Source organism: Cricetulus griseus, chromosome 5, assembly GCF_003668045.3.
Source record: "Cricetulus griseus strain 17A/GY chromosome 5, alternate assembly CriGri-PICRH-1.0, whole genome shotgun sequence".
Classification (NCBI taxonomy): Eukaryota; Metazoa; Chordata; class Mammalia; order Rodentia; family Cricetidae; genus Cricetulus; species Cricetulus griseus.
The window spans coordinates 147083541-147109577 of record NC_048598.1 but is presented as its reverse complement, the minus strand read 5'-3'; the positions used below and the strand labels follow the sequence as shown (position 1 = coordinate 147109577).

General features: G+C 43.8%; 1 protein-coding gene across 4 annotated transcripts in view; it reads left to right on the top strand.

Annotated features, from left to right (window-relative positions):
* Prorp (protein only RNase P catalytic subunit) overlaps positions 1-26037 on the top strand; it is a 100906-nt gene that overhangs the window by 29778 nt on the left and 45091 nt on the right. For all 4 annotated transcript variants that reach the window (XM_027419694.2, XM_027419692.2, XM_027419696.2 and 1 more), the window contains one exon: positions 20331-20438. In XM_027419694.2, the coding sequence (XP_027275495.1) occupies positions 20331-20438 (108 nt within the window). The remainder of the gene's footprint in view (positions 1-20330; positions 20439-26037) is intronic.

Sequence of the window (26037 nt, the reverse complement as noted above, 5' to 3'; positions counted from 1 at the left end):
TAAGACACGTGCATGATTTATTTACCCACACACTGACCCACAACAACTAGAACACATTCACACATCACATACCAAAACACACCCACACAAGTTATTCCTTAAAAGGAAATAAAAATGTTGAGTTTGGCCAGTTTTTCAGAATAAATGAAAAATCTGTAAAGACAATTAAGAAGAGTCCTGGATAGACACATATGTGATTGCCTTTCTTTGGGAATTAAAAAAAAAAGTGTGTGTGTGTGTGTGTGTGTGTGTGTGTGTGTGTGTGTGTGTGTGTATACACATGTGTATTCAGTACACATAAGCACACATATGCCATGCACACATGTGAAAGTCTGAGGATGACTTTTGGAAGGCAGTTCTCTTCCTCTGTGAATTCTGGGGATGGAAATCAGGTCACCACACTAGTGGCCAGTTCCTTTACCCACTGAGGTGTCTCTGGCTCTTCTCTAGAATTCTTTTTGGATGTCGTTGATAGGGTTTCCCTTTGTGTAGCTCAGTAATGATGATAGTTCTGCTGGAGTAGGTAAGCCTGTCAGCATCCACGGATGTCACTTGTCTCTTTCTGTGCACAGTGCTCAACTGCTCTTCAAGCCATTCCTCACCCTTATTTGATGAAGAAGTGCTTGTTGTGGCTCCCGTGTGAGGGGCTTTCAGTGAGTCTCACCCCTGGAATACATTTACTTTGTTTTGAAATCCCCCAAGAAGGACTTAAATACCCTATTTCCATCCAAGGAAGAGAGGATGTTAAGCATCATTACATCAGTGTTTTATAGATGCTTCCTGGTTGATGGTGTGGCAGAGGGGATTTCCAGGATCTGTAGCTCAGATATACTTCCTGAACTGAATGCAGAATTGAAGGAAAAAAAATTGAGGCATGATCGTGTGTGCCTGGAAGATGGGGGCAGGAGGGTCAGGAATTCAAAGCCATTCTCTCTAAGAGTGAGTTCAAGGACAGCCTGGGCTCATGAGTGCTGTCCTCTCACCCACCTCCTCCCCTGAAAAGTTATTAGCAGTTTTTGGGAGTGTGCAGCATTCGAGTCTTGTTATTTGCTTGTCTTGGCCTGATGTATTCCTTTTTAGCTTGGAAACAAGATTTTTCAATTAAGGACATGTTGTCTTTTTGCTTTTAGCTACTCTTGGTAAACCCATAAAGATATGATATGAAAGGAAAAAAGAATGAATTCTAAATCAATATTTTTATTTCATTTTGAAACCATACTTACCTGAGTTAAATCTGTTTCCCCAAAGCTTAGACAAAATTTTGGAAATAGCTTTATACTGGTGAGTAAATTCCATTCTGTCCAGAATTTACAAAATAATCCACTTGGAAATAATACATAATTGATATTGAGCATATATCTTAGGATTCAAAATAGTTCAGAATATTTTTTTGTTTGTTTGAAAGTTTTGCTACTCACAGCCAGGCCAACTTCAAACTAGCAGGAATCATTCCAACTCCAGAGTGCTAGGATTACAGGTTCAGGCCACACTCCTGGTTTATGTTAGGATTACAGGTGCAGGCCACACTCCTGGTTTATGTTAGGATTACAGGTGCAGGCCACACTCCTGGTTTATGTTAGGATTACAGGTGCAGGCCACACTCCTGGCTTATGTTAGGATTACAGGTGCAGGCCACACTCCTGGTTTATGTTAGGATTACAGGTGCAGGCCACACTCCTGGCTTATGTTAGGATTACAGGTGCAGGCCACACTCCTGGCTTATGTTAGGATTACAGGTGCAGGCCACACTCCTGGCTTATGTTAGGATTACAGGTGCAGGCCACACTCCTGGCTTATGTTAGGTTTACAGGTGCAGGCCACACTCCTGGCTTATGTTAGGATTACAGGTGCAGGCCACACTCCTGGCTTATGTTAGGTTTACAGGTTCAGGCCACACTCCTGGCTTATGTTAGGATTACAGGTGCAGGCCACACTCCTGGTTTATGTTAGGATTACAGGTGCAGGCCACACTCCTGGCTTATGTTAGGATTACAGGTGCAGGCCACACTCCTGGTTTATGTTAGGATTACAGGTGCAGGCCACACTCCTGGTTTATGTTAGGATTACAGGTGCAGGCCACACTCCTGGCTTATGTTAGGATTACAGGTGCAGGCCACACTCCTGGCTTATGTTAGGTTTACAGGTGCAGGCCACACTCCTGGCTTATGTTTGGATTACAGGTGCAGGCCACACTCCTGGCTTATGTTAGGATTACAGGTGCAGGCCACACTCCTGGCTTATGTTAGGATTACAGGTGCAGGCCACACTCCTGGCTTATGTTAGGATTACAGGTGCAGGCCACACTCCTGGCTTATGTTAGGATTACAGGTGCAGGCCACACTCCTGGCTTATGTTAGGATTACAGGTGCAGGCCACACTCCTGGCTTATGTTAGGATTACAGGTGCAGGCCACACTCCTGGCTTATGTTAGGATTACAGGTGCAGCCCACACTCCTGGCTTATGTTAGGATTACAGGTGCAGCCCACACTCCTGGCTTATGTTAGGATTACAGGTGCAGGCCACACTCCTGGCTTATGTTTGGATTACAGGTGCAGGCCACACTCCTGGCTTATGTTTGGATTACAGGTGCAGGCCACACTCCTGGCTTATGTTAGGATTACAGGTGCAGGCCACACTCCTGGCTTATGTTAGGATTACAGGTGCAGGCCACACTCCTGGCTTATGTTTGGATTACAGGTGCAGGCCACACTCCTGGCTTATGTTAGGATTACAGGTGCAGCCCACACTCCTGGCTTATGCACTGCTGGAGATCAAATCTTGGGCCTTTGGAGTGCTAGGTAAGCACTATGCCAAATGAGTTACATCTCCAGCCCTAGCATAGAATTCTCTCCCCCCCCCCAACTTTTATTGATTCTTTATAGGTTTCACATCATGCATTCTGGTCCCACTCATCTGCCCTTGCAACCCCCCCCCCAAATAAAATCAAATTTAAAGGAAAAGTCAAACACCAAAGAAAACAAACAAGCAAAAAGAGAGAGAATAATCTCGTGGGAGCTGTAGTGTGGCCCCTTGAGTCACAATTTACCCTTTAGTCCATACATCTTCAGTTGGAAGTGTTCTGTTGTTATCCTATGTTGTGGAGATCCTGCTGCTCCAACAGTTCAAAGAATAGGTGGATGTTTGGGTGGACCAATTATAGCCCTGGTTCTGGGCCTAGGTAGTAGCTGGGTTGGTCAGCTGGCCAGCTTTCCCTCATTGTCACCACCAGTGTCTCTCCAGCACTGCCTGTCTAGCTCACCCAATGCAGCCTGCAGCAAGGAGTGGGGCCAGTTCTCCTGCTCTCAGGTCCTCAGATCCAGGTCACCCACACTCACAACACCAGGGCCAGATCTACTGTTTTGCCCAGGAGAGGTGCAGGGTCAGCTCATCTGCTGCAGGTGGTAATCAGTAAATGGGAGAGGGCATCTTCCCTCATCCACGTTACCACACGGCAGATGCGGGGTGGCGGGACCAGCTCTCCTGTTCTCACACCCTCAGGGTTGGCTCACCTGTGCTCCTGACCACAGGGCCAGTCCTAGTGTGCTGCCCAGGTGAGGTGCATGCTTGTGGTGAGGCCAGCTCTCCCCTGAGATGTGGGGACAGCTCTCCTGCTGCAGTAACCAGCGAGGCTCAGGGCCCGTGAAGGGTGGGATTGGCACAGCACAGCATGGTTCCAATGATCCCTGTGCTAACATGGGCCAGGGACATCATCACAGACCCCTGTTGCTATAGGACCATGGACCCAGACACAGCCCTCAGCAATAGCTCAGGCATGGACATCACTATGGCTCTGTTGGCATCACAGGCCACCCAGGTCAGTATGGCCCTTCAGCACCAACATGGTCTCAGGTGGCTGACCATACCCTGGGCATCCACAGAGCCCTCGGTGGTAATAGGGGCCATGGCCATTACCCCAGACCCCAGCTGCTGCAGGGCCGCAGCCCCAGACATGGCCCTAGGCAGTAGCCTGGGCTGGGATATCTTCATGGCCTCAGGTAACAGCACAGGCCTCTCAAATCAACTTGGCCCTGGTGGCAGGACAGCCCTTGGACACCTTCATGGCCATAGGTTGCAGCCCAAACCTCAGGCATCTGTGTGGTCTTTGGTGGCATCCTGGGCCAGGGACATCAACACAGACACTGGCTGTGGTAAGACCATGGACCCAGACATGGTCCTCAGCAGCAGCCTGGGCCAGTATGTCACCATGGTCCTGGGTGGCAGCATAGGTCACTCATTGGCATGGCCCCTGCAGCAGCATGGTCCTCAGATACCAACATGCTCCAGGTGGCAGCTCAGACCACAGACCTTTGCATGACTCTCAGTGGCAACAGGAGCTATAGACATCAACACAGCTGCTTCAGGGGCTCAGACCAAGACTTGGCCCTTGGCAGTCGCCCAGGCCCGGGCATCACCTTGGACTCAGGAGGCAAGCAGGCCGTTCGCATCAGCCTGTTCCTCACCACCCTCACCTCTTCAGATCCACCTCTCTCCCCAGACCATCAACTGTTTCTGCGTCTCTCTCTCTTCCATTTCCCACCCTGTGCTCACTCACCGTAATGGTGCCCAACTGTCCAGTGCCAGAGCTCTTGGTTGGGTCACAAGTAGTGCTTGGCAAAGTCCTGCCCACCCCAGCCATGAGGGGATGGCATGGAGCTCTTGCTTTTCTTCTGTCGAGTGCCGAGGCCTAGAAACCTCAGGAGGTTGTTGGTATGATGGTGCCCAACCACCTGATGCCAGAGACCCCTGGTTGTTTGTTTGTGTGGGGGTGGACATCTGTGTCCTGTACTGGCTCAGGCTTGGAAAGGGTGAACCACTTCTGGTTGATTGTGCCCCCCACCAAGACCAAGCAGTGGGGGTGGTGGAGCCAGCATATAATTCTTTAGTGAGAACTTCGCAGTGCTAGCTGATAGTCAGTTATCATTTTATCTTTTAAGAGAAATATAGATGATCCTCTCCTTTCTTTCCTGTGTCTTTATTTCTGTATGTGTGTGTATACACATATGTATTTCTAGTCTTCTATTAATAGATATTATAGTTATTTCAAGTCCATTACTATTACAGAAATGTCATGATGAATATGTGTAATTTGTCATATATTCCAATATAGTTGTGATATAAACGAAATTGCCCAGATAACATTTTTTTGGCCTTCAAGACAATTTTGCCAATATAACTCAAATACAATGTACAATTCATATAAAAGCCTACTTTTTTTAAAGATTTATTTATTATGTGTACAGTGTTCTGCCTGCATGTATGCCTGCAGGCCAGAAAAGGGCACCAGATATCTTTATAGATGGTTGTGAGCCACCATAGTTGCTGGGAATTGAACTCAGGACCTCTGGAGGAGCAGGCAGTGCTCTTAACTTCTTAATCATCTCTCCAGCCCCTTTCTCTTAAAAGAATATGAGTTACTTTTATTCTTTTTTAGGGGTAAGAGGGGGTTGGCTTTCTGAGTCCAGATCTAATATAGCCCAGGCTGGTCTTGAATTTGCTATGTAGCTAAGCATGATAAATTTCTTCTTAAAAAATATTTTATTTTATTTTAGTTTTTTGAGTCAGGGTCTCTCTATGTATCCGTGGCTGACCTGGATCTCTGTGTAGACCAGGGTGGCTTCAAAGTCACAGAGTTCTACCTGCCTCTGGCACACTGCTGGGTGTCCACAACACCATGCCTGGCCCCTGAGGAACTTCTGATCTTCCTGGCCCACTTCCCTAGTGCCGGGTTATATATTCAGGGCTGGAGAGATGGCTCAGTGGTTAAGAGCACTGGCTGCTCTTCCAGAGGACCTTCGTTAAATTCCCAGCAACCACATGATGGGTCACAACCATCTATAGTGGGATCTGATGTCCTCTTCTGGCCTGTAGGCGTACATGCTGATGGATGGACTTTTCATCCATTAAAAGGATACAATAATAAGTAATATATATATATACATACATACATACATATTCGAGACAGGGTTTCTCTACATAGCTTTCATGCTGTCCTGGAACTCACTCAGTAGACCAAGCCGGTCTTGAACTCACAGAGATCTGACTGCTTCTGCCTCCTGAGTGCTGGGATTAAAGGCATGCACCACCAATAAATAATATTTTAAAAAAAGCCCTTATATTCACTGTATACAATAATGGATCTTCATGTGACATTTTCATTCACGTGTGTGTCCTTTGATCACACTGACCCCTTTGTTCCTCTTTCTTATCTCTCCCCCACCTCCTGCCTCTTTGCTACTAGTTTCCATTCTGTGTTCATGCTGTTCCCCCTTTTGTGTGGATTCCACATATAAGAGAAAATGTGCTACTTGTTTTTTCTCAGTATGGTTAAGTCTTCTTTGTAATGGAAAAAAAGTCTTCACAGACAAAAATTATGCACCTGCTACACGTGCTATGCTCTACTTTAATTCTGTTTCTGTCCTCCTCCCCCCACACACACTGGTTGCTCCTGGTTAAATCAATGGCCTAGAACAAAAACATCTGTCATTAGACTTACTGAAGTGCCTGCAATCTCATTAGTCCTTATCAGTCTTTTATAGGGTAGGTTTTGTTCCTGCTTTGTGTCACCTCTACTGTTTTTTATTTTTTATTTTTTTGGTTTTTTGAGACAGGGTTTCTCTGTGTAGCTTTGGAGCCTGTCCGGGAACTCGCTCTGGAGACCAGGCTGGCCTCAAGCAGAGATCCGCCTGCCTCTGCCTCCCAAGTGCTGGGACTAAAGGCGTGTGACACCACCACCTGGCTCACCTCTACTCTTTTTGTCTTAAAGAAATCACTGTACGTTGTTTGTCTAGCAAAACTCTCCCAGAATTCTTTTGTTAGGTTTTTTTTTTTTTTAAACCTATGAACATTTTAATGGCAAGCTGGGGAAACTGCTGTTTGCCAGTTATTAACTGGGATATTTACCATATCCTATTTGTTTCCCTGATATATCATAAACACTTGTCTCTGTTATCTTTATGCTATTTTGGTGGCTAAATAAGTTTATTCTGTATTATATAATATATATACATATTATATATTATATTATAATATTATATATTATATATATTACAGAAGTAGTACCGCTGTCAGGCTTTTTGTGTTATTTTGTGGGTGCTGGAAATGGAATTCAGTCCTCTGTGAGAGCAGCACATGCTACTTAATTCTAATATCTAAAGTCTGCTAACCATATTTTGATGAACTTATATATTTGTAGCTTTCTTTAAAAGCCCCCTAGAAGTAAATGTTTATCAGGCCAGAATAAAATTACTGGGTCAAATAGAATAACAGTATTTTTAGATTTTTGAAACATATTGCCAACAAAATTTACCAGGAGAGTGAGATGATTACAGTGTCCTGCAGATTAGAGAACCGTGGTATGTTTCCTGTATGTACTCCTCAAAGCCCTTCAGGGTAAACACAGTTAACTATCTTTGTCAGTGAGGTTCAAAGTAGTTTGCACTTGCTTTATCACCAATGAGTAGAAGAGCCAGCCCCTGGTCATACCCAGACCTGTCTGAGTCCAAAGCCATTTCTACACCATATTGTCACTCAAAGATACAGTCTTGTTTTTAGTTCACTTCATTGCATTTGTGTGTGTCTGGTGAACGTGCGTATGTATATGCCATTGTGCGTGGTAGTACACATGTATGTGGACATGGTGTGTGCTGGTGTGCGTGTGTGTCGGGGCCAGAGGCTGAGGCCAGGTGTCTTCCTTGATTGTTCTCCACTTTATGTACTGGGTCCCAAGCTCTGGTTTGGCTAGTGTGGCTTGCCAGCTTACTCCTGGAATCTCCTGTCAATCGCCTGAATGCTGACATTACAGGATGCTGACATTACAGGAGGGCTGCCTGGCATTTGTGTGGGCCTTCCACTTGTGTGGTAAGTACTTTACTAAGACACTGAGCAGTCTTCCTAGCCTCTGATTGTCCTTTTTAATAAAGAATAGCTCCCCCAAATAAAAAAAAAAATGTTGGAAGGCCATTCGGGAATGATTTGCAGGTGTTCTGCCTAAGCCCTGAACTTTTGGTGTTTCTCAGAGTTCCTGCACCCTGGGACTTCCTTTTCCTCCTCTACCCACTCTTGCTATACTTCAGTACCTCTGGTTTTCTTTAGCACATGTGTGCTACTCACAGGTCTGTGTAGCCCCAGCCCCCGCATTCTCACCAGACCTCAAGCTTCCTGGTGGACATTTTACTAAGTACTGGACTTGCATTGACAGGCTGAGTGGGAAACTTTCATTCTACAAAAGTGTCTTTATGTTGCTCACTCCAACAACAGGTAATACAGAGACTTTGAAGACACAGCCCATTATCTTCTCGATCTGTTGTCGCTATGGAGACATTTGCTCTGTGTCAAGCTTCTGTTCCCTTGCACATGGCCTCTGTTGTTTCTCTGACGGTTGTTTTTCTCTTCTCTTGTTTCGTTATGACATACCTAGGTGCAGGTATAGTCATTCTCCACTTGGGATTATCAGCGTCTGGAAACCGGGCTTTCACATCTTGAATCAATTCTGCATAATTCTCAGCCTTCATGCCTCTAAGTAGCACTTCTCCTAAAATTCCTACTGGATGCTTTTGTTCCCCATGTTTCTTCATTTTTAATGTGTTTCGTTACCTTATACATTTGAATTATATTTAGGGTAACTTCTTTAGATTTGTCATTACTGCCTCTGCAGATGTCTTACTGCTTTATTTATATACTTGCATAGTTGTTTAATTGGTGTGTGTACATTTCTGTACCATGGCACACATGGGAAAATCAAAGGACAGCTTCCTGAAGGCTGTTCTCCCCTTCCACCATGTGTGTTCCAGGCACCAAACTCAGGTCATCTGGCTTGGCAGCAAGCACCTTTGCCCACTCTGAGCCTTCTTGAAGACCACAGACATCTATTCTGTATCCATCTACTTAGGGTGCAATTGTTTAATAATTTGCAGTCCAAAATTCACTCATCATAAATGTACAGTTTAATGATTTCTTGAGTTTATATATTCATATGACCACTACTATATTGCAGTATTAGGCTACTTCTGTTCTCCAAAAGTTTCATCAGATGCTTTCAGGTTAGCCTTGCTTTACACCCAGCTTCACTGATCTGTTCTCTGTAGTTTTGCCTTTACTAAACATTTAATATAGCCAAATTTTAGAACATGTGACCCTTTTGTCTACTTTCACTTAATAGCCTATTCTGTAGTAGCACCACTTGTTTCTGGTGGTGCTGTATTGTTCTTGGTGTTGAGCGTAGTACTCTTACCTTGTTGTCTGCCCATCTCTTCCTCCAGTCGGTACAGGTGTTTCCAGGGGATCCTCTTCCTCCAGTTGGTGTAGTTGGGGGGCTGTGGTTCTGTTGAACACTCCTTCAGATGCAGGCAGTGTTGAGCTCAACTCTGGTGATCACTTCTCCAGGTGTAGATGAGTCCAAGGCTCAGATGGTCACTCCCTTGGCTGTAGGTGGGACCACAGCTCCAGTGATCTCCTCCAGGTGTTGATGGTGCCGAGGCTCCAGTGATCAATAGCTCTTCTAGGTGCAGTCGGGGCTGAGAGTAAGGCTCGGGCGGTTGGATAGTTTCTGGAGGCTAATGCTGTCGCCCATGGCTCAGCTTTTGCTGTCTCCCTAGTGTGGGCTCTATTTTAAAAGAATTTTTAGTTTTCCAATATTCTTGTTTTAGTTTTTTATAAATTCTTATTTAAATTAGAAACAATCTTATTTTATATATCAATCCCAGTTCCCTATCCCTCCCATCCTCCCATGTCCCCCACTAACCCCCCCATCCCACCCCCATCCACTCCCCAGGGAGGGTGAGGCCTTCTATGAGGGATCATCAAAGTCTGTCACATCATTTGGGGCAGGGCCTAACCTCTCCCCCCTGTATCTAGGCTGAGAGAGTATCCCTCCATAGGGAATGGGCTCCCAAAGTTTATTCATACACTGGGGATAAATACTGGTTCCACTGCTAGAGGCCCCATAGACTACCCAGGCCTCCTAACTGACACCCACGTTCAGGGAGCTTGGTTTGGTCCTATGCTGGTTCCCCAGCTGTCAGTCTGGGGTCTGTGAGCTCCCACTTGCTCAGGTCAGCTGTTTCTGTGGGTTTCCCCAGCATGGTCTTGACCCCTTTGCTCATCACTTCTCCCTCTCTACAACTGGATTCCAGGAGATGGGTATTTTGTCTGCATGTGTGTCTGTGCACTATGTGTATGCTTGAAATCCAAAGAAGCCACAAGAGGGTTTCAGACCCCAGGAACTGGAGTTATTGCCTTGAGCTGTCACGTAGGAGCTAGGAATCAAATGCAGGTCCTCTGGTAGAGCAGCCAGTCCCTATTTCAGATTTTTAATTGCAGGAGTTATGTTCTGATTTCTGAGGATTTTTGAACCTTCCTTTTATGTTTTAATTAATTTTACAAAACTATTATTTGTTTCTTGAGACAGGTCTTCTATATCCCTGACTGTCTTGAAACTCGAGATCCTTCTGCCTCAGTCTCCTCGATACTGGGATCACAGGTATGCATCACCAGGCCTGCTATTTAGCACTTACATTGTCTCTTGGGGCATCACCAGGCCTGGTATTTAACACTTACATTGTCTCTTGAGTCTTTCTGTTATTATCCTTATCCTGAGTTCTTTGGACTCCATTCTTGTTTTGTGAGAGGACTCATACATGATTGATAGTTTCCTGTGTGTTTATAGTTTTGAACTAATGAATTCATTTTGGGGGGGAGTTTTTTCTCTGTGGGAATTTGCCTTCGTGGCCAGGATTGTTGATAGACTCCAGGGAAGTGTTGTTTCTGCCAATGCACAAGGGATATTGCTAGACCAGGCCCACTTCCTGTGTTCATTCTTGTGAGTACGATGATTTTGTCTGAGTTTAATGTGTGTGCCTGTGGGTTCCTTTCTTCAGGAATCTTCTTCCTTTCTTAGACCCCTGCATGTTCGTGCATAAAAGTTCCTTATTTATTCAGGAATTTGTTTCTGGCCTCTCATTTGGGCCCAGGGTTTGATAGGTTGCATTTCCTACAGGGGCATCAAAATTCAGACTGTTGATGGCTCCCTTCCCTAGTCTCTGGTTCTCACTTGCACAGTGTTAGTGTCAACACCTATGCTTCCCTTCCCACTTTCAAGATCTAACTTTGTCTTTGATACTTGGGGAGCTAGTGTTTAGTTTTGTTTTCCGTATAAGTTCAACCATGCATTAAAGGGTTTTTGGGGTCTGGACATATTAGTAGAGTGGCCAGTTAGTAGAGTGCTTGCCTGTCCCGAACAAAGCCCTGAATTCAATCCCCAACACACATAAATGAAGCATAGAGGCAGATGCTTGTAGTCGGGGCACTTGTGATGTAGAAGCAGGAGTATCAAAAGTTCCAAGTCACCTTTAGTTACAGAGAAAGTTCAAAAGTTCCAAGTCACCTTTAGTTACAGAGAAAGTTCAAAGCCAGCCTAGACTCCATGTGATATTATCTCAAAAGCCTAAATAAATATTTTGCTTTAATAAATGCAGCTTGTTTTTATTTTGTTTAATTTGGGGGCAAGTTGATGCTGGGATCAAACCCATGGCCTTGTGCATGGTAGGCTAGTGCTGTACCACTGACCTACACTTCAAGCTGTTTATTTGAGGCAGGGTTCACTGTACAGCTAATTTGGCCTCAAACTTGAACTCCTCCCATCTTGTTGGGATTCCATGAGTATCCTATTACACCTGACTACACAAATTTGGGGACATGTTTGTTTGTTTATTTTTTGAGACAGGGTTTCTCTGTATAACCCTGGCTGTCCTTGAACTCACTCTGTAGACCTGGCTGGCCTCGAACTCACAGAGGTCCTCCTGCCTCTGCCTCCCGAGTGCTGCAATCAAAGGTGTGCAGCGGGTTTTGGAGGTATTTATGTCAGTTGCTTTTTTCATCTTACTGAAATCATAAAATTATAGGGTTTCAGGTTTACAGAAGGGCTCAGTTGGCCTGGGTTCCATCTCCACAACCTATGTAAAATTGCTGGGTATAGTTGTGTGCATTTGTATTACCAACACTGGGAGGCAGTGCATGATCGCTGGCCTGCTGGCTTAATTGGTGAGCTTCAGGCCAGTGTGGGGCCTGTCCCAAAAGAGGTGGGTGGTGTTCCTGCACAAGCCATGAACATGCACACACAGAAACACTTTAATTTCAGGTCCAATGGGATATCATATTGTTAACAGGGCAGTGACAGCGCACGCCTTTAGTCCCAGCACTCGGAAGGCAAAGGCAGGTGGATCTCTGGGAGTTTGAGACCAGCTTGGTCTACAGAGTGAGTGAGTTCCAGGACAACTAGGGATACACAAAGAAACCTTGTCTTAAAGCGGGGGGGGGGGGGGGGGGATATCATACTGTAGTAGTCACAGATAATGAAACAATTGTGGGAAATAATCTCATAACTTCCTATTAAATAAGAAGTCTGAGCTTTCTAAATTTTTTATTTTGACAAGGCTTAGACTCTCCTGCCTCTGTTTTGACTGTCTTGCTCTTTAATGGCACTTTCTGGACGTGTGGCTTAGTTTCCCTACCTGCACTAAGGCAGTCATGCTGTTAGAAGTTTTGATAGAAGTTTTCCTCAATTCTTCTCTTATTGAAGGAAATAATTTGGCCTACAAAGCAAGCCACAATGCAAATGCTATTCTAATGAAGCTAGGTTCTTAGGGACGACACAGGCCCTTCATCTGTGCACAGGTGTATCAATTTGGAAATTGTCTTAGCACCTCTGCTGGAGTGGTCTGAGCCTTAGCTCCAGCTGCAAGGTATTTAACCACAAAGGGGCATTTTGAGCATCAGGAGCTATAGGTACCAAGAGATATACCTTCGACTTTCTTGGTTCCCTCATATCTAATTCTGTGTGTACTGGTCTTAGTGTTAGGGATTATTTGGGAACTTTGTCCTAAAGAAGTCACATAATTTAGACATTGGGTTTAAAGATATTTTTTATTGATGTTCCCATGTTAGGAACATTGCTTTTGCTTGTATCTAAAATAGCTGGTATTCCCCTGCTTTTCCACTTCCAGTGTGACTAAAGCCAATTGTCTTAATATCCCTTTCTTTCTTTCTTTCTTTCTTTCTTTCTTTCTTTCTTTCTTTTTTTCTTTCTTTTTTTTTTTTTTAATACCATGTTTGTCTAGCAGAGCTGTGGTAGCACATGCCTTTAATCCCAGCACTGGGATGCAAAGGCAGGCAAATCTTTTGAGTTTGGGGCCAGTGAGGGAGGTCTACATAGTGAGTTCCCGGACAGCCAGGGCTACACAGAGAAACATTGTCTCAAAAAACCAGAGAGAGAGAGAGAGAGAGAGAGAGAGAGAGAGAGAGAGAGAGAGAGAGAGAGAGAGAGAGAGAGAGAGAGATTTTAGTATCTCCACTTACCAAGAAAAATCACTTGCTCAGCCTGTTAGTTTTCTCACATATCAGGAGAACTGGAAGTTGAGTCAGGCTTGCCATGTGGGCCTTAAGATTCATGCATTTTCCTTTGTTCTGGAGCTCACCTGTCATTTTCATTTTGTTTTGTTTGGTTTCTCTGTGGCTTTGGAGCCTATCCTGGCACTCTGTAGACCAGGCTGTTCTCAACTCACAGAGATCCACCTGCTTCTGCCTCTGCCTCTGCTGGGATTAAAGGCCTGAGCCACAACACCCGGCTTTGCTCACCTGTCATTTTAAGATTCCTGTTTCTTGTTTTCATTGTTTAGACTGCATTTAGTGATACAGAGGAAAGATCACTTAGCAGACTTGCTTCATTGTTTCTTCTCTCTCTCTCTCTCTCTCTCTCTCTCTCTCTCTCTCGTTTTTGGAGACAGGGTTTCTCTGTGTAGCTCTCGCTGTCCTGACAATCACTCTGTAGACAAAGCTGGTCTTGAATTCACAGAGATTACCTGCCTCTGCCTCTGCCTCTGCCTCCCAAGTGCTGGGATTAAAGGTGTGTGCCACTGCCTCCTGGTCTTCGTCATTGTTTCTAATGTGAACTAGAATAAGGTAAAGAAATCAAAACTTCAGGTTGTTTTAGAGTTCACTTTACATTTTTTAAAACACTTTTCAGTCTTATAGTAACAAGCAAGAGTTTATTTTATTCTTTTCTTTTTTAAAAATTTAAACTCAAGATATACATAATCTTTTAGAGGGTACAGGGTCTCATGTAGCTCAGGCTGGCTGCAGATTCAGTCTGTAGTTGAGGATGACCTTGAACTTTTTGCCATCCCATCTCAGTCTCCCAAATTCTAAGATTATAGGTGTGTGCCTCTATGCCCAGCTTTTCTTTTTCTTTTTCTTTCTTTCTTTCTTTTTTTTTTTTTTAAAGTAAGATCTCACCTGGTGGCGGTAGTGCACACCTTTGATTCCAGTGCTCCAGAGGCAGAGGTAGACACATCTTTGAGTTCAAGGCCAGTGTGTTTTACAGAATGAATTCTAGGACAGCCAAGGTTGCACAGAGAAACCTGTCTTGAAGTAACAAAAATGAGAGAGAGAGAGAGAGAGAGAGAGAGAGAGAGAGAGAGAGAGAGAGAGAGAGAGAGAGAGAGAGATGGAGAGGGAGGGAGACTCATAAGTTTAGTTGTCTTCAAACTCTGAATATGGATGAGCTTAAACTTCCAATCTTCCCATCTCTACCTCTACAGTGCTGAAATCACAGGTGCACAACCACTTCACTTTTTGTTTTGTTTTTGTGAGAGGGTCTCACTGTGTAGCCTGAAACTCACATAGAACTGCCTATCTTTGCCTCCCAAGATCTAGTATTAACAGTGTGCACCACCATGCCCACCTGGATTTACTTTTAATGCCATGTCCTAAAAGCTGATCTGTTAACACTAAACACACTCATGCATGTGAAAAATCAGAGAACTTGTGAGTGTCAGCTTTCTTTTCTACCATGTGGGTTCTGGAACTTGAACTTGGATGATCAGCGTTGGCAGCAAGTACCCTTACCCACTGAGCCATCTGGCCAGCCCTACTTCATTTTTCTTATATTTAGCCGGTGTTAGTATTTATTACCTGCCTGATCTCTGCAACATTTGTGTTAATAGCCTCTTTGTAAATCGTATTTACGATTCCTTATGATTACACTTTCACTTAAGTTGTTTTTTGTTTGTTTTTCTTTTTGTTTTTTTTCTTAGACAGGGTTTCTTTGTGTAGCTTTGGAGCCTCTCCTGGCACTTGCTCTGTAGACTAGGCTGGCCCCGAACACAGAGAGATCCGCCTGCCAAGTGCTGGGATTAAAGGCATGTGCCACCACTGCCCAGTTTCACTTAAGTTTTAAAGCATAAAATTAATAAAGGCAGTGAATGAAGCATGGTGGTACATACCTATAATTCCAGTTCTCAGGAACACCCTCCTGACAGGGGGATTGTGAGTTTGAGGACAGTGGACAGCATAGAATATAGAAAAAACAAAACTAAAACAATGGCAAAATATTGTGCCGTCCATGGTAGTTTTTTTTTATTAAATTTATTTATTTAATTTAGAAACAATCTTATTTTATATATCAATCCCAGTTCTCTCTCCCCCCCATCCTCCCATGCCCCTCACCAGCCCCCCTATGTCACCCTCCACCCACTCCCCTAGGAGGGTGAGGCCTTCCATGGGGATCATCAAAATCTATCATCTCATTTGGGTCAGGACCTAGGCCTTCCCCCGTGTATCTAGGCTGAGAGAGTATCCCTCCTTGAGAAATGGGCTCCCAAAGTCCATTTGTGCACTAGGAATAGATACTGGTTCCACTGTCAGAGGTTCCACTGCCCAGGGCTCCTAACTGGCACCCACATTCAGAGGGCTTGGTTTGGTCCACACACATGCTAGTTTTATGAAGCCCATATGTTGCAAAAAAAGAAAGGCTTCTTGTATGTCAGTGAACACACGAAAGATATTCCATATCAATATAGCCATGAGCATGATCATAATACAGCCAGAAAGCACCCAAGGTTGGGGAGGCTCTGGAGAAACTGGAACGTCATGTTACAGTTAGAAAAGTCAAACAGGACAGCCACTTTAGAAATAGTCTGGCATAGAATTAGCATGTGACCAGACAAATGGACTCCTAGGTATTTCAAAAGAAATGGAATGAATATCTGTGCAAAATTGTCCACCAGTGTTCACAGCAGCATCATTCGTTAGTGGCTCCAAGTGGAAAGAATAGAATGCTCCCCAGCTGATGAGTGAATAAGTAAGTACACACAGTAACAGCCATAGCGTGGAACTTTGTGTGGCAGTAAGAAGAGTTAAAGTGTTGACTTATGAATAAGCATTGAAAATATCATTCTAGTGAAAGAAGCCACTTTCTAAAACCTCTGTTGCATGTATGATTAGGTGTAGAGTAAGTACTCAGAATAGGAAATCCAAGGAGACAAAAAGTAGGTTACCAGTTGCATTAGAGTGTGCTGGGGTATGCATTAACTGTCACCGAGTTTCAGTTGCTTCTCTCTCTCTCTCTCTCTCTCTCTCTCTCTCTCTCTCTGTCTCTTTCTCTCTTTTTTCTAGAAAAGACAGGTAGTTTGGTGTTATTATACAACCAATTGTATAATATCTTCAAATTGTATCTTCAAATGGATGAATGCCATGGCATATTAATTATATCTTACTAAACCATGTTATGAAAAAAAATGTTTTTTAGTGATAGTCAAGAAATAAAGGATTAATGTATGGGTAGACTTTTTATATCCTAGATCATTGGCCAATGTGCATGGTGGGATTGCAGGCATGCTTCATAGTGGGATTGCAGGCCTGGACCATGGTGGGATTGCAGGCCTGGACCATGGTCGGACTGCAGGCATGCACCATTGTGGGATTGCAGGCCTGTGCCTGCACCATGGTGGGATTGCAGGCCTGCACCAACACATTCAGCTCTATTCAAATTTGCCTTCCATGAAAGCTGCTGAGCTTTCAGACTTGTAGTTCTCAATGTTGTCTTTGGTGTGTGCTGTCTCAGTAGGCCGACTCTTTTTTGCCGACTCTTTTTTTGTCATGCCTTATCTGCACTAGCTACCTGGTGGCCTTTTTCTTTTTTTTTTTTTTAAGATTTATTTATTATACATAGTAAATAAATGTTCTGCCTGCATGAATATCTACACGCCAGAAGAGGCCACAAGATCTCATTACAGATAGTTGTGAGCCATTATATGGATGCTGGGAATTGAACTCAGGACCGCTGGAAGAGTAGCCAGTGCTCTTAACCTCTGAGCCATCTCTCCAGCCCCCCTGGTGGCTTTTGAATTCAAAAGTATAAATATATTTCATTGACAGAAGCAGATGGATCTCTGTGAGTTCAAGGATAGCCTGATCTACATAGCTAGTTCCAGAATAGCCAGAGCTACATAATCCAAAGACCTTCTCTCAACAAATAATTAGACAGATAGGTAGGTAAGTAGCTAGGTCTGTTTCACTCCACGTGAGTTTCGGGGGCACCTATGAAATACTGCCATGGAACCCTAACTGACAGTGTACCAGTGGGTGTGAACAGTGGGTGTGAAAGAGCAGCCCAGGATTCTGGATCTTTTTTTCTCTGAGTAGAAAGTGTGGACCAGGAGGATAATCTCTGGCCGGGGATTTTAGGATACATCCAGAGAGTCACCCTTCCCATAGCCAGTGTCAGGCAGACCTTTTCCAGGTCTGTAATTTTAAGGAATTTCCAACCGCTCTGAATACCACAATATCAGAATGGGAAGGGGGAGTTTGTAAGTTATCTATTCTAACTTTTTTTTCCCCCAGAGACACATTGTGATGTCCCTGTTTGTTATTACTACTGAGACACGATGTGCTACTAAGCATAGCACCAAAATGATAGTTGACATGTACAGTGTAATGAGAAATGTTTTCTCTGCTGATTACCAGTGACACTTTTTTTTTTTTTAAATTTAGATATGCTGGCCTAGAACTCATTGTACAGCCCCAGGCTGGTCCCATACTCCTACTAATCCTCCTGATATATTAGATATAGCCTCTTAGGAAAACTTCAGTGTTAGCAATTTAATGCACTTGCCTTGCTTCCTTTGGTTTATTTAGCTGTATATGGGCAGAAACAAACAAAATATAATAATCATATTTGTTAAGTTTCAAACCTGGAACAAACGGCTGAGGTGCCTTCTTAACATATCAAAGCGGACCTAGCTTCCAGGTTCTCCCATCATCCCTCAGTCACCACCTGTTACAGGGTAAGGCTGGCGTACCCTGTCTTCTATACTGAACTGTCCAGCCCGCAGGCCGGGCTGCCCTTCCATTTGGGTTACCCCTTGTATCTTTTGCCTCCTGGTTACTGTACCCCATTCCTTCTCTCCTCTCTCTCCTCACATGGCTCAGGGTCATGACCACTCTGGACTGTCCCAGATGTCCCCGCCTCTGCCTATGCTCTCCCACATGCCCATAATAAACTTTCTCCTACACCTTACCTAGGAGGAGTCATGTCCTTTCCTTTCTGTTTCTTTTTTTTTCATTCAATATTGTATAGAAACTTTTAGTTCTCCTTGATACTTTACTTTTATTTATAAAAATTACTATTCCTATTACTATTCCAACTAAACCAATATTTAGTTGGTTTTGTTACCAAATGGAAGTTTTACTTTTAAATATCATTGTGTGTGTGTGGGGGGGGGGGCTTTGCCTGAATCTGTTTATTCACCACTTGTATGATGGTGCCCAAGGAAGCCAGAAGAGGGTGTTGGATTCCCTGGAACAGGAATTACAGATAGCTGTGAGTTTTTATGTGAGTTCTGGGTCTTCTGCAAGAGCAGCCATTGCACTTAACCATTGAGCCATCTCTTCAGCCTACTATGATCCATTTTAAAATGATTTTGTATGCAGTGTGACTAAGAACAGTTTTTTCACTTTTTGCCATACTAAATTTAATTTGAGATGGTTGGGGTATAAAAGACTGTTTCTTGGCCTCTTAAAGCAGAGGTAAACCTGGTGTGGTGGGGTGCACACCTCTAAACCCAGCATCTAGGAAATAGAGGCAACTCTGAAAGTTTGAGGCTAGCATGCAAGACATGGGGAGTTCCAAGCCAGCTAGTACTACATAGTGAGGCCCTGTCTACTAAAAAAGAAGAAAGAAAGAAAGAAAGAAAGAAAGAAAGAAAGAAAGAAAGAAAGAAAGGAAGGAAGGAAGGAAGGAAGGAAGGAAGGAAAAAGAAAAGAGAAAAAGACCAGTGATTGTTAGCATTTCTCTCTTTTACATAAATATTTAAACCTCCCCCCACCCCCTTATACATACTTGGGTTTTGGGTCCTTTGTTTTTTGTGGGACAGGCTCTCTCTATAGTATAGCCCAGGCTATCCTAAAACTTGGTATGTACCTAGACTGGACCATGGTGATCCTCCAGTCTCAGCCTCAGTGCTGGGTTCAGGCGTGAGCCTCTGATTCTTTGCTGTTTTTATTTATATTCTCAGAAGTCGCAGAGCCTGTGGCTGGGGATGTAGCTCAGCTTTAGGTCAGGCTCTTATCTAGCATGCAGAAAGCCATGAGTTCCACCCCAGGACAACAACAAGAGGTCAGGAAGCCCCACTTTTGTCTCACTTCGTTTATTCCAGCACTTGCAAAAGAGAGGCCATATTTATATTCAAGTGGAGGCCCAATTAAACATCAGCTTTTGAGGTAGGAGTAGTGTCAAAGAATTTCCAGACACGTTTTAAAATCACCAGTGTCATATATTGTCCAGTTTCTGTCTGCTTTGTTCTGGAGTTTCTATTATTATTGGGTACTCAGTACAACAGACAGATTCTGTCATTACCAGAAGTGGGATTTCCCCCTTCATTTTCCCTCTGCAACACCCGTCTCATTTGACATTTAGCATAGTTGATTTGGTTTGTCTTCACATTAAGCTAGAGGGTTTGTCTTTTTGATGTCATAAGCATAGAGTAGTGGTGATGGTACGTGCTTGTAATTCCAGCACTCAGGAGGCATAGGCAGGAGGTCTCTTCGTTCTCGCCCAGCCTAGAGTACATAGTGAGTTTGAGACCAGCCTCAGCTGAGCAGCCTTTTTAGACTTCATTTCGGGACATGTTCCCCTCTATGTGAGAGAGAAGAGAGATGGAGGGAGGGAGAATGAGCTTTTTTGGGGAAGAATATTTCAATTATCAAAATAATGCTAAATTACCTCAGCATGTTTACAGTGAAGTCCTTGGTTTTGTTCTGAGACGGGGTCTTCTGTATCTCGGGCTGGGCTGGTCTAAATTCACTTTATAACATGCTGACCTTGAGCTCCCTGCTTCTCATGTCTCCACCTCTCTGGGGTGGAATGGCATACCTGGTGTGTGCAGTGCTGGGGATCAAACCCAAGGCTTCGGGCATAGCAGAGAAGCTCTCCACCAACCAACCCACATCCCCAGCCCCTAAGCTCTTGCTCATGTCCTGTCTCACTTTGCCTTTTTAGGAACTGAAGAGATTTGAGAAGTTTGTAAACTCCTGTCCTCCTTTTGATATTGTTATTGATGGCCTCAATGTTGCAAAAATGGTTTTTAAGAATCGTGAATCTCAAACTGTAAGTACGTTTTATGTTGTCATTCGCTCTCTGTAGCAACATGTCTTGTAAACAACAAGCTGCCCTTCAGCTTGCTTTCTCCCAGCCTCTACTTCCTCCTTGGAGTCACTGTTTTCCTGTGGATCACATCTCTCTAATTTGAAAATTAATACACCAAGACATAATATCGAGATTCTAGATGCTTATTACTTGGGGGATTTCCACACATGATACATTCATAGATTAACCTGTGTAGTTGTTTCCTCATTGGGTAATCATTTGTTTTTATCAGTTTGTAAATATACTAGTAGTTTCAAGTAAGACTACTGTGATTTTTCAGTCTTCTTTCCCCCCTTTTCTTTTTGAGGCAGTCTCTCTATGTAGACCAAAACTGGTCTGAACTCACAGAGAGAGCCTTCTGCCTCTACCTCCCAAGTGTCCCCTCTGTGCATGATTTTTCATAACTGCAATGAGATTGGAAAATTAAAGCTCATTTTGTACAGTAAATCCCTAGAAAACATCAGGAACATTGAAATTAGACTGAAGAAAGTTCCTGGATTTCAGGCTTGTGGCTGTCACCATTGGTGATTTGTGCTGTCCTTCTGCAGATGAAGTTCCTATTTCTTTTTGGTTGTTTCTTGTTTGTCTTGGTTTTTGAGACAGGGTCTCTCTATATAACAGCCTTGGCTGTCCTGGAACTCGCTCTGTAGACCAGGCTGGCCTTGAACTCACAGAGATCCACCTGCCTCTGCCTCCCAAGTGCTGGGATTAAAGGTCTGTACTATCACTGCCTGGCCAGTCTGAAGAAAGAGAATAGAATGGTTCCTATCTCTCTACAGGTATTGTAAATATTTAATAACTCTGTATATGCAAGCACTTAGCACACACACGTAACAAGTGTAGCTATGATTGTAATTGCTATTCAAGTGAACTCCCAAACGGAACAATAATACTTGTTTGTTCATAGGCTTTTATCTGATAGTTAAATTTTTTTTCCTGTCATTCATGACAATGGAAAATGCTCAATTCTAGGCTGAGCATGGTAGTGCATGCCTTTAATCCTAGGCAGAGATAGTGGATCTCTGAATTTGAGGATAGCCTGGTCTATGTAGAAAGATCCTATCTCAAAGAAAGAAAGAAAGAAAGAAAGGAAGGAAGGAAGGAAGGAAGGAAGGAAGGAAGGAAGGAAGGAAGAAAGGAAGGAATACTATGTTCTACCTTAACATTAGACTTAGTCTAGGCCAGATATCCAAATAATAGTTGATTAAGATTGAAGTCGGGGGCTGGAGATATGACTCAGTTAACACTGGCTACTCTTCCAGAGGATTTGGGTTTAATTCCCAGCACCTACATGGCAGCTCACAACTGTCTGTAACTTCAATTCGAGGGGATCCAACACCCTCACACAGACATACATTCAGGCCAAACACCAATGCACATTAAAAGAATTTGAGTCAGTCCTATTAAAAATACAAGATAAAAATAAAAAACAGTACTAATAAACTATGTTTTACAGGTTGGGGCATAGCTCAGTGGAGAGAACTTGCTCGCATGCATGAGGCCCTGATTTCTCAAGCAGATATAACAAGTTGGCATGATGATGTGTGCCTATCATCCCAGATTTCAGGAGGCCAGCCTAGGCTACATAGTTAGTTCCAGGCCACCCTGAGTCACTGAATGATACCCTATTATTAAGCATATTAGGGTTTTTTCCTTTTAAAAAAATTTTTTGACCATTTTTTGTTTTGTTTTCTTTTACAGACAAGAGTCCCAAGTAGCCTGGGCTGGCCTTGAACTCACTAGGTAGCCAATGGTGACCTTGAACTTCTGACCATCCTGCTTCTACCTCCATACTTTTCCATCACTGGTTAATTATGTGTCTGATATGCTTGGTAAATTTGCTGTTGAGAAAAGAATCCTGCATTCATTATATGGGGAGTTTCACTGTGATCACACAACTTGGTGTTAGCGCTTCCATCTCAAGGGCAATAGGAGTTAAGGAATGCAGTAGAGGAGGCTGGGGGCTGGAAAGATGGCTGGGTGATGAAAAGCATATGCTGCTCTTGCACGAGACCCAAGTTCTGTTTCCAACACTCATATCAGGTGGCTCTCGACTGTCTGTCACTGCAGCCCCAGAGGGTCTGAGTCCTGGCTCCTCAGACCTGCACTCAAGTGCATGCACATGCACACACAGACACATAATTTAAAACACACAGACACATGATTTAAAACAGTATCGGGGCATGGTGGCACTCGTCTTTAATCCCAGCATTCAGGAGGCAGAATCGGGTGGGTCTCTTGTTAATTTGAGGCCAGCTAAGGCTACATGGTAAGATTCTGTCTCAAAAAGAACAAGTTTAGTTGTGAATTTATTTCCTCAGTTTTCAGATGTATCTTGTGTGTGTGTTTTACATTTTGATTTATTGTCCCAGTGTGTGCATGTCACCGTGCTCACGTGGAGGTCAGAGAACTTGCCAGAATCCCCTTCCTTCTTCCTCTGTGTGGATGTTAGAGTTGGAGCCCAGGTCATCAGGTTTGGCACCAGGTGCCTCTAGGCACTGAGCTGCTTCATTGGCCTGCCTTTCCAGATTTTAACTTTCTAAGTTGGGTGTGGTGGTGCATGCTTCTAATCTTAACCCTCAGAAGCTGAGGCAGGAGGATTGTGAGTTGGAGGCCAGGCTGGACTATACAGTGAGCTCTCAGCTAATCTGGGCTACGTAGTAAGCCAAGAGGTGGGGGGAAGTAGAGACAAGACTCGGTGGTTAAGAGCACTTGCTGCTTTTACAAAGGACCTGAGTTTGGTTCCCGGCACTCATAGGGCAGCTCACAACTATTTCTAACTTCAGTCCCCAAGAATCTGATGCTCCCTTCTGGCCCCCAGTGCAACAGGCACCATGCATGTAGGGCAGATACATGCATGCAAATGAACACTCATACAGGTTTTTAAAAGAAAGAACCATAACAGAATAAAGGTAAATAGAAATTACATTATTTTTGTGGTTTTAGACTGAAGTGTGTATATATTTGGCCCCACCATCTACCCAAATCAAGTACTCCAGGCTTTATTATCTTTCTCAGTCAGTGTCATGGTGCATACTTATAATTCTAGGACTCTGAAGGCTGAGGCAGGACTACAAGTTTGCAGTTAACCTTGGCTACCCTGTTTCAGAAAATAAAAGAACAAACTAACAAAAGTTATTCTTTTCCCTAGCTTCATACCCAATTGACTGACAGACTGTACTGATTATCATCCCAAACTGCTCATGTTCTAATTGCTTCTTTCCATTGCCAGTAACATTACATTTCATCAACACATCTAAGTTGTCTTCTTGCTTCCTCTTCCCTCTCAGTAATAGTATCCAAGTTCCTTGTGAACGATGGAACCTCTCATCATGGGATGTTTACCTCTTTTCAGCCATCTCTGTGGCATTTCCCCTTTGTCTTTCTCTCCGTTATTGATTGGTTCACTGGAACTCTTCTTGTTTCTCAGACGTTCTGAATCTGCTCCTGCCTGTTCTTTGTGCTTTTCTTCCTTCACCTTTGGATGCTGTCACCCATTCACGTAGCTAGATCATTATCAGCACCTCAGAAGGCCTCCTGAGTTCTGCAAAGGGACCGGCTCTGCTTACCCACTCTGCACATCAACCCTGGTCACGTCTCTGATGGATTAAAAGATCCCACATAGCTGACTGTGACGGCATACACCTGCAGGCTTAGCAGTTTGGAGATAGCTGCAGGAGGCTCACCAGTTTGAGGCTAGTCTAGGATACAGCGGAAGACTCTGGGCAGCCTGCAAACTGAGTCGGAACACAGTGAGCTCAGCCAATATACTGTGTGGTCCCAGAAAACTATCCAGAACCCAACCCAAAATGAGAAATTAAGTGGTTATTTTAACCTCAGTTTTGGGTGGTTAGTTATGTAGCAACAGGTAGCTGTCATCTGCTTCTTAGTTGCTGTGATAAAACATTAACAAAAAGCATCTTGGGGAAGAGTGGGTTTGTTTCACCTCACAGGTTACAGTGTGTGATTGAGGGAAGTTGGGGCAGAAACTGAAGCACCATGGAGGCACACCGCTTACTGGCTTGTCCCCTGTGGCTTGCTTAGCCTGTTTTCTTATACAAATTGAGACCACCTGTCCAGGGGTGGTAGGGCCCAAAGTGAACTGCTCTCTCTCACTTCAATCATTAATCAAGAAAACTCCACACAGACATGCCTGCAGGCCAGTCTGATGGAGGCAGTTCGTTAGTTGAGCTTCTCCCTTCCTGTGTGATTCTAGTCTGTGTCAAGTTGACAGAAATTAACCAGCAAAAATAACTAATTTAGTTTCTGCAATTACTTTCAGTTTTCTTGATTTGTCAAATCTCCTACATTAAAGTATAGTGCTCAGAAACTAGACAGCTTGCTCGCTGTTCTTCACACTGAGAAAAGTGCCTTGTACATGAATGCTCAGTATATCCCATAAATGATTGAAAGAACAGTTGAAACTACAGTCAGTCACGTAACCTGTCAGACAACATCTGCTTTCAGCCAGAATGGTGAAAGACAGCTTACGTTTCATCCCTGGTATTCTCCTTCTCCTGCTACCCAGTGACCCACCTTGTGTGAAATGAGATGAGATGATTGTTTCTGAAAGATATTTATTTATTTAGATGCATCTCTTTAACTATGCGTGTGTGCACCTAAGTGTATGTATGAACGCCATGCACATGCAGGTGCCTGCAGAAACCAGAAGAGGGAACTGGAGTTGTGGGTGATTTAAAGCTGCTTGGTGTGGGTCCTGGGAACTGAACGTCTCTCCAGCCCCTAATTCTTTTTTTTTTAAATCTCCTTTTTATTTATCTTTTGTTTCTTTTACATCATGCATCTCTGTCTCATTGATTTCTCTGTCCCTTCGTATCCGCCCTTGCAACCGCCCCCCAAAATAAAATAAAATTTAAGAGAAAAGAGAGAAAAGGGAAAAATCAGTTTCATCATGGAAGCTGCACTCGACGCAGTAAGTGATGCCATGTGTCTTTATTTGCAAGTGTCCATTGCAAAGAGACATTGGTCTGGTTTCTGTTACACTATTGATGCTGGGCCCTCACTGGGACTCCTTTTGGATATCCTGTTGTTGCCCTGTGTTGTGGAGATCCTACAGCTTTGGGTCTGCAGGTCTGGTCCCTTCACATGCTCCAGCAGATCACAGACAGGGTGGATATTGGGGTGGACCAGCACATAACCCTGGTTCTGGGCCTGGGTAGTTGCAGGGTTGGTCAGCCCGCCATCTGAATGAGCTGATTCTTGAAATGTACTTATTGTAGTGTTTGGCACATACTCCAGTACATTTAAAAGCAAGGGAATAAAGCAACCCAGTGTGTGCATTTGTTGCCCATGGCTGTACCTCTGTAGAAGCAGAAGCATGGTGGTTTGTTTTATTGTGGTTGTTGGTTTTAGCATATGTTCAGTATCCTACTTTGAATAACTGGCAGCTTTTACTTTTCTATTTTTAGCAATCTTCAGTCAGTAGTCTCCATGCTTCATTGAACTGGTGCTCAGAGTCTAACCCTGAGTCGCCAAGAGTGGTCTTCTCTGGAAAGTGACCAAGAAGTATGACATAAAAGGAATTGCAGGAGATGGCCTA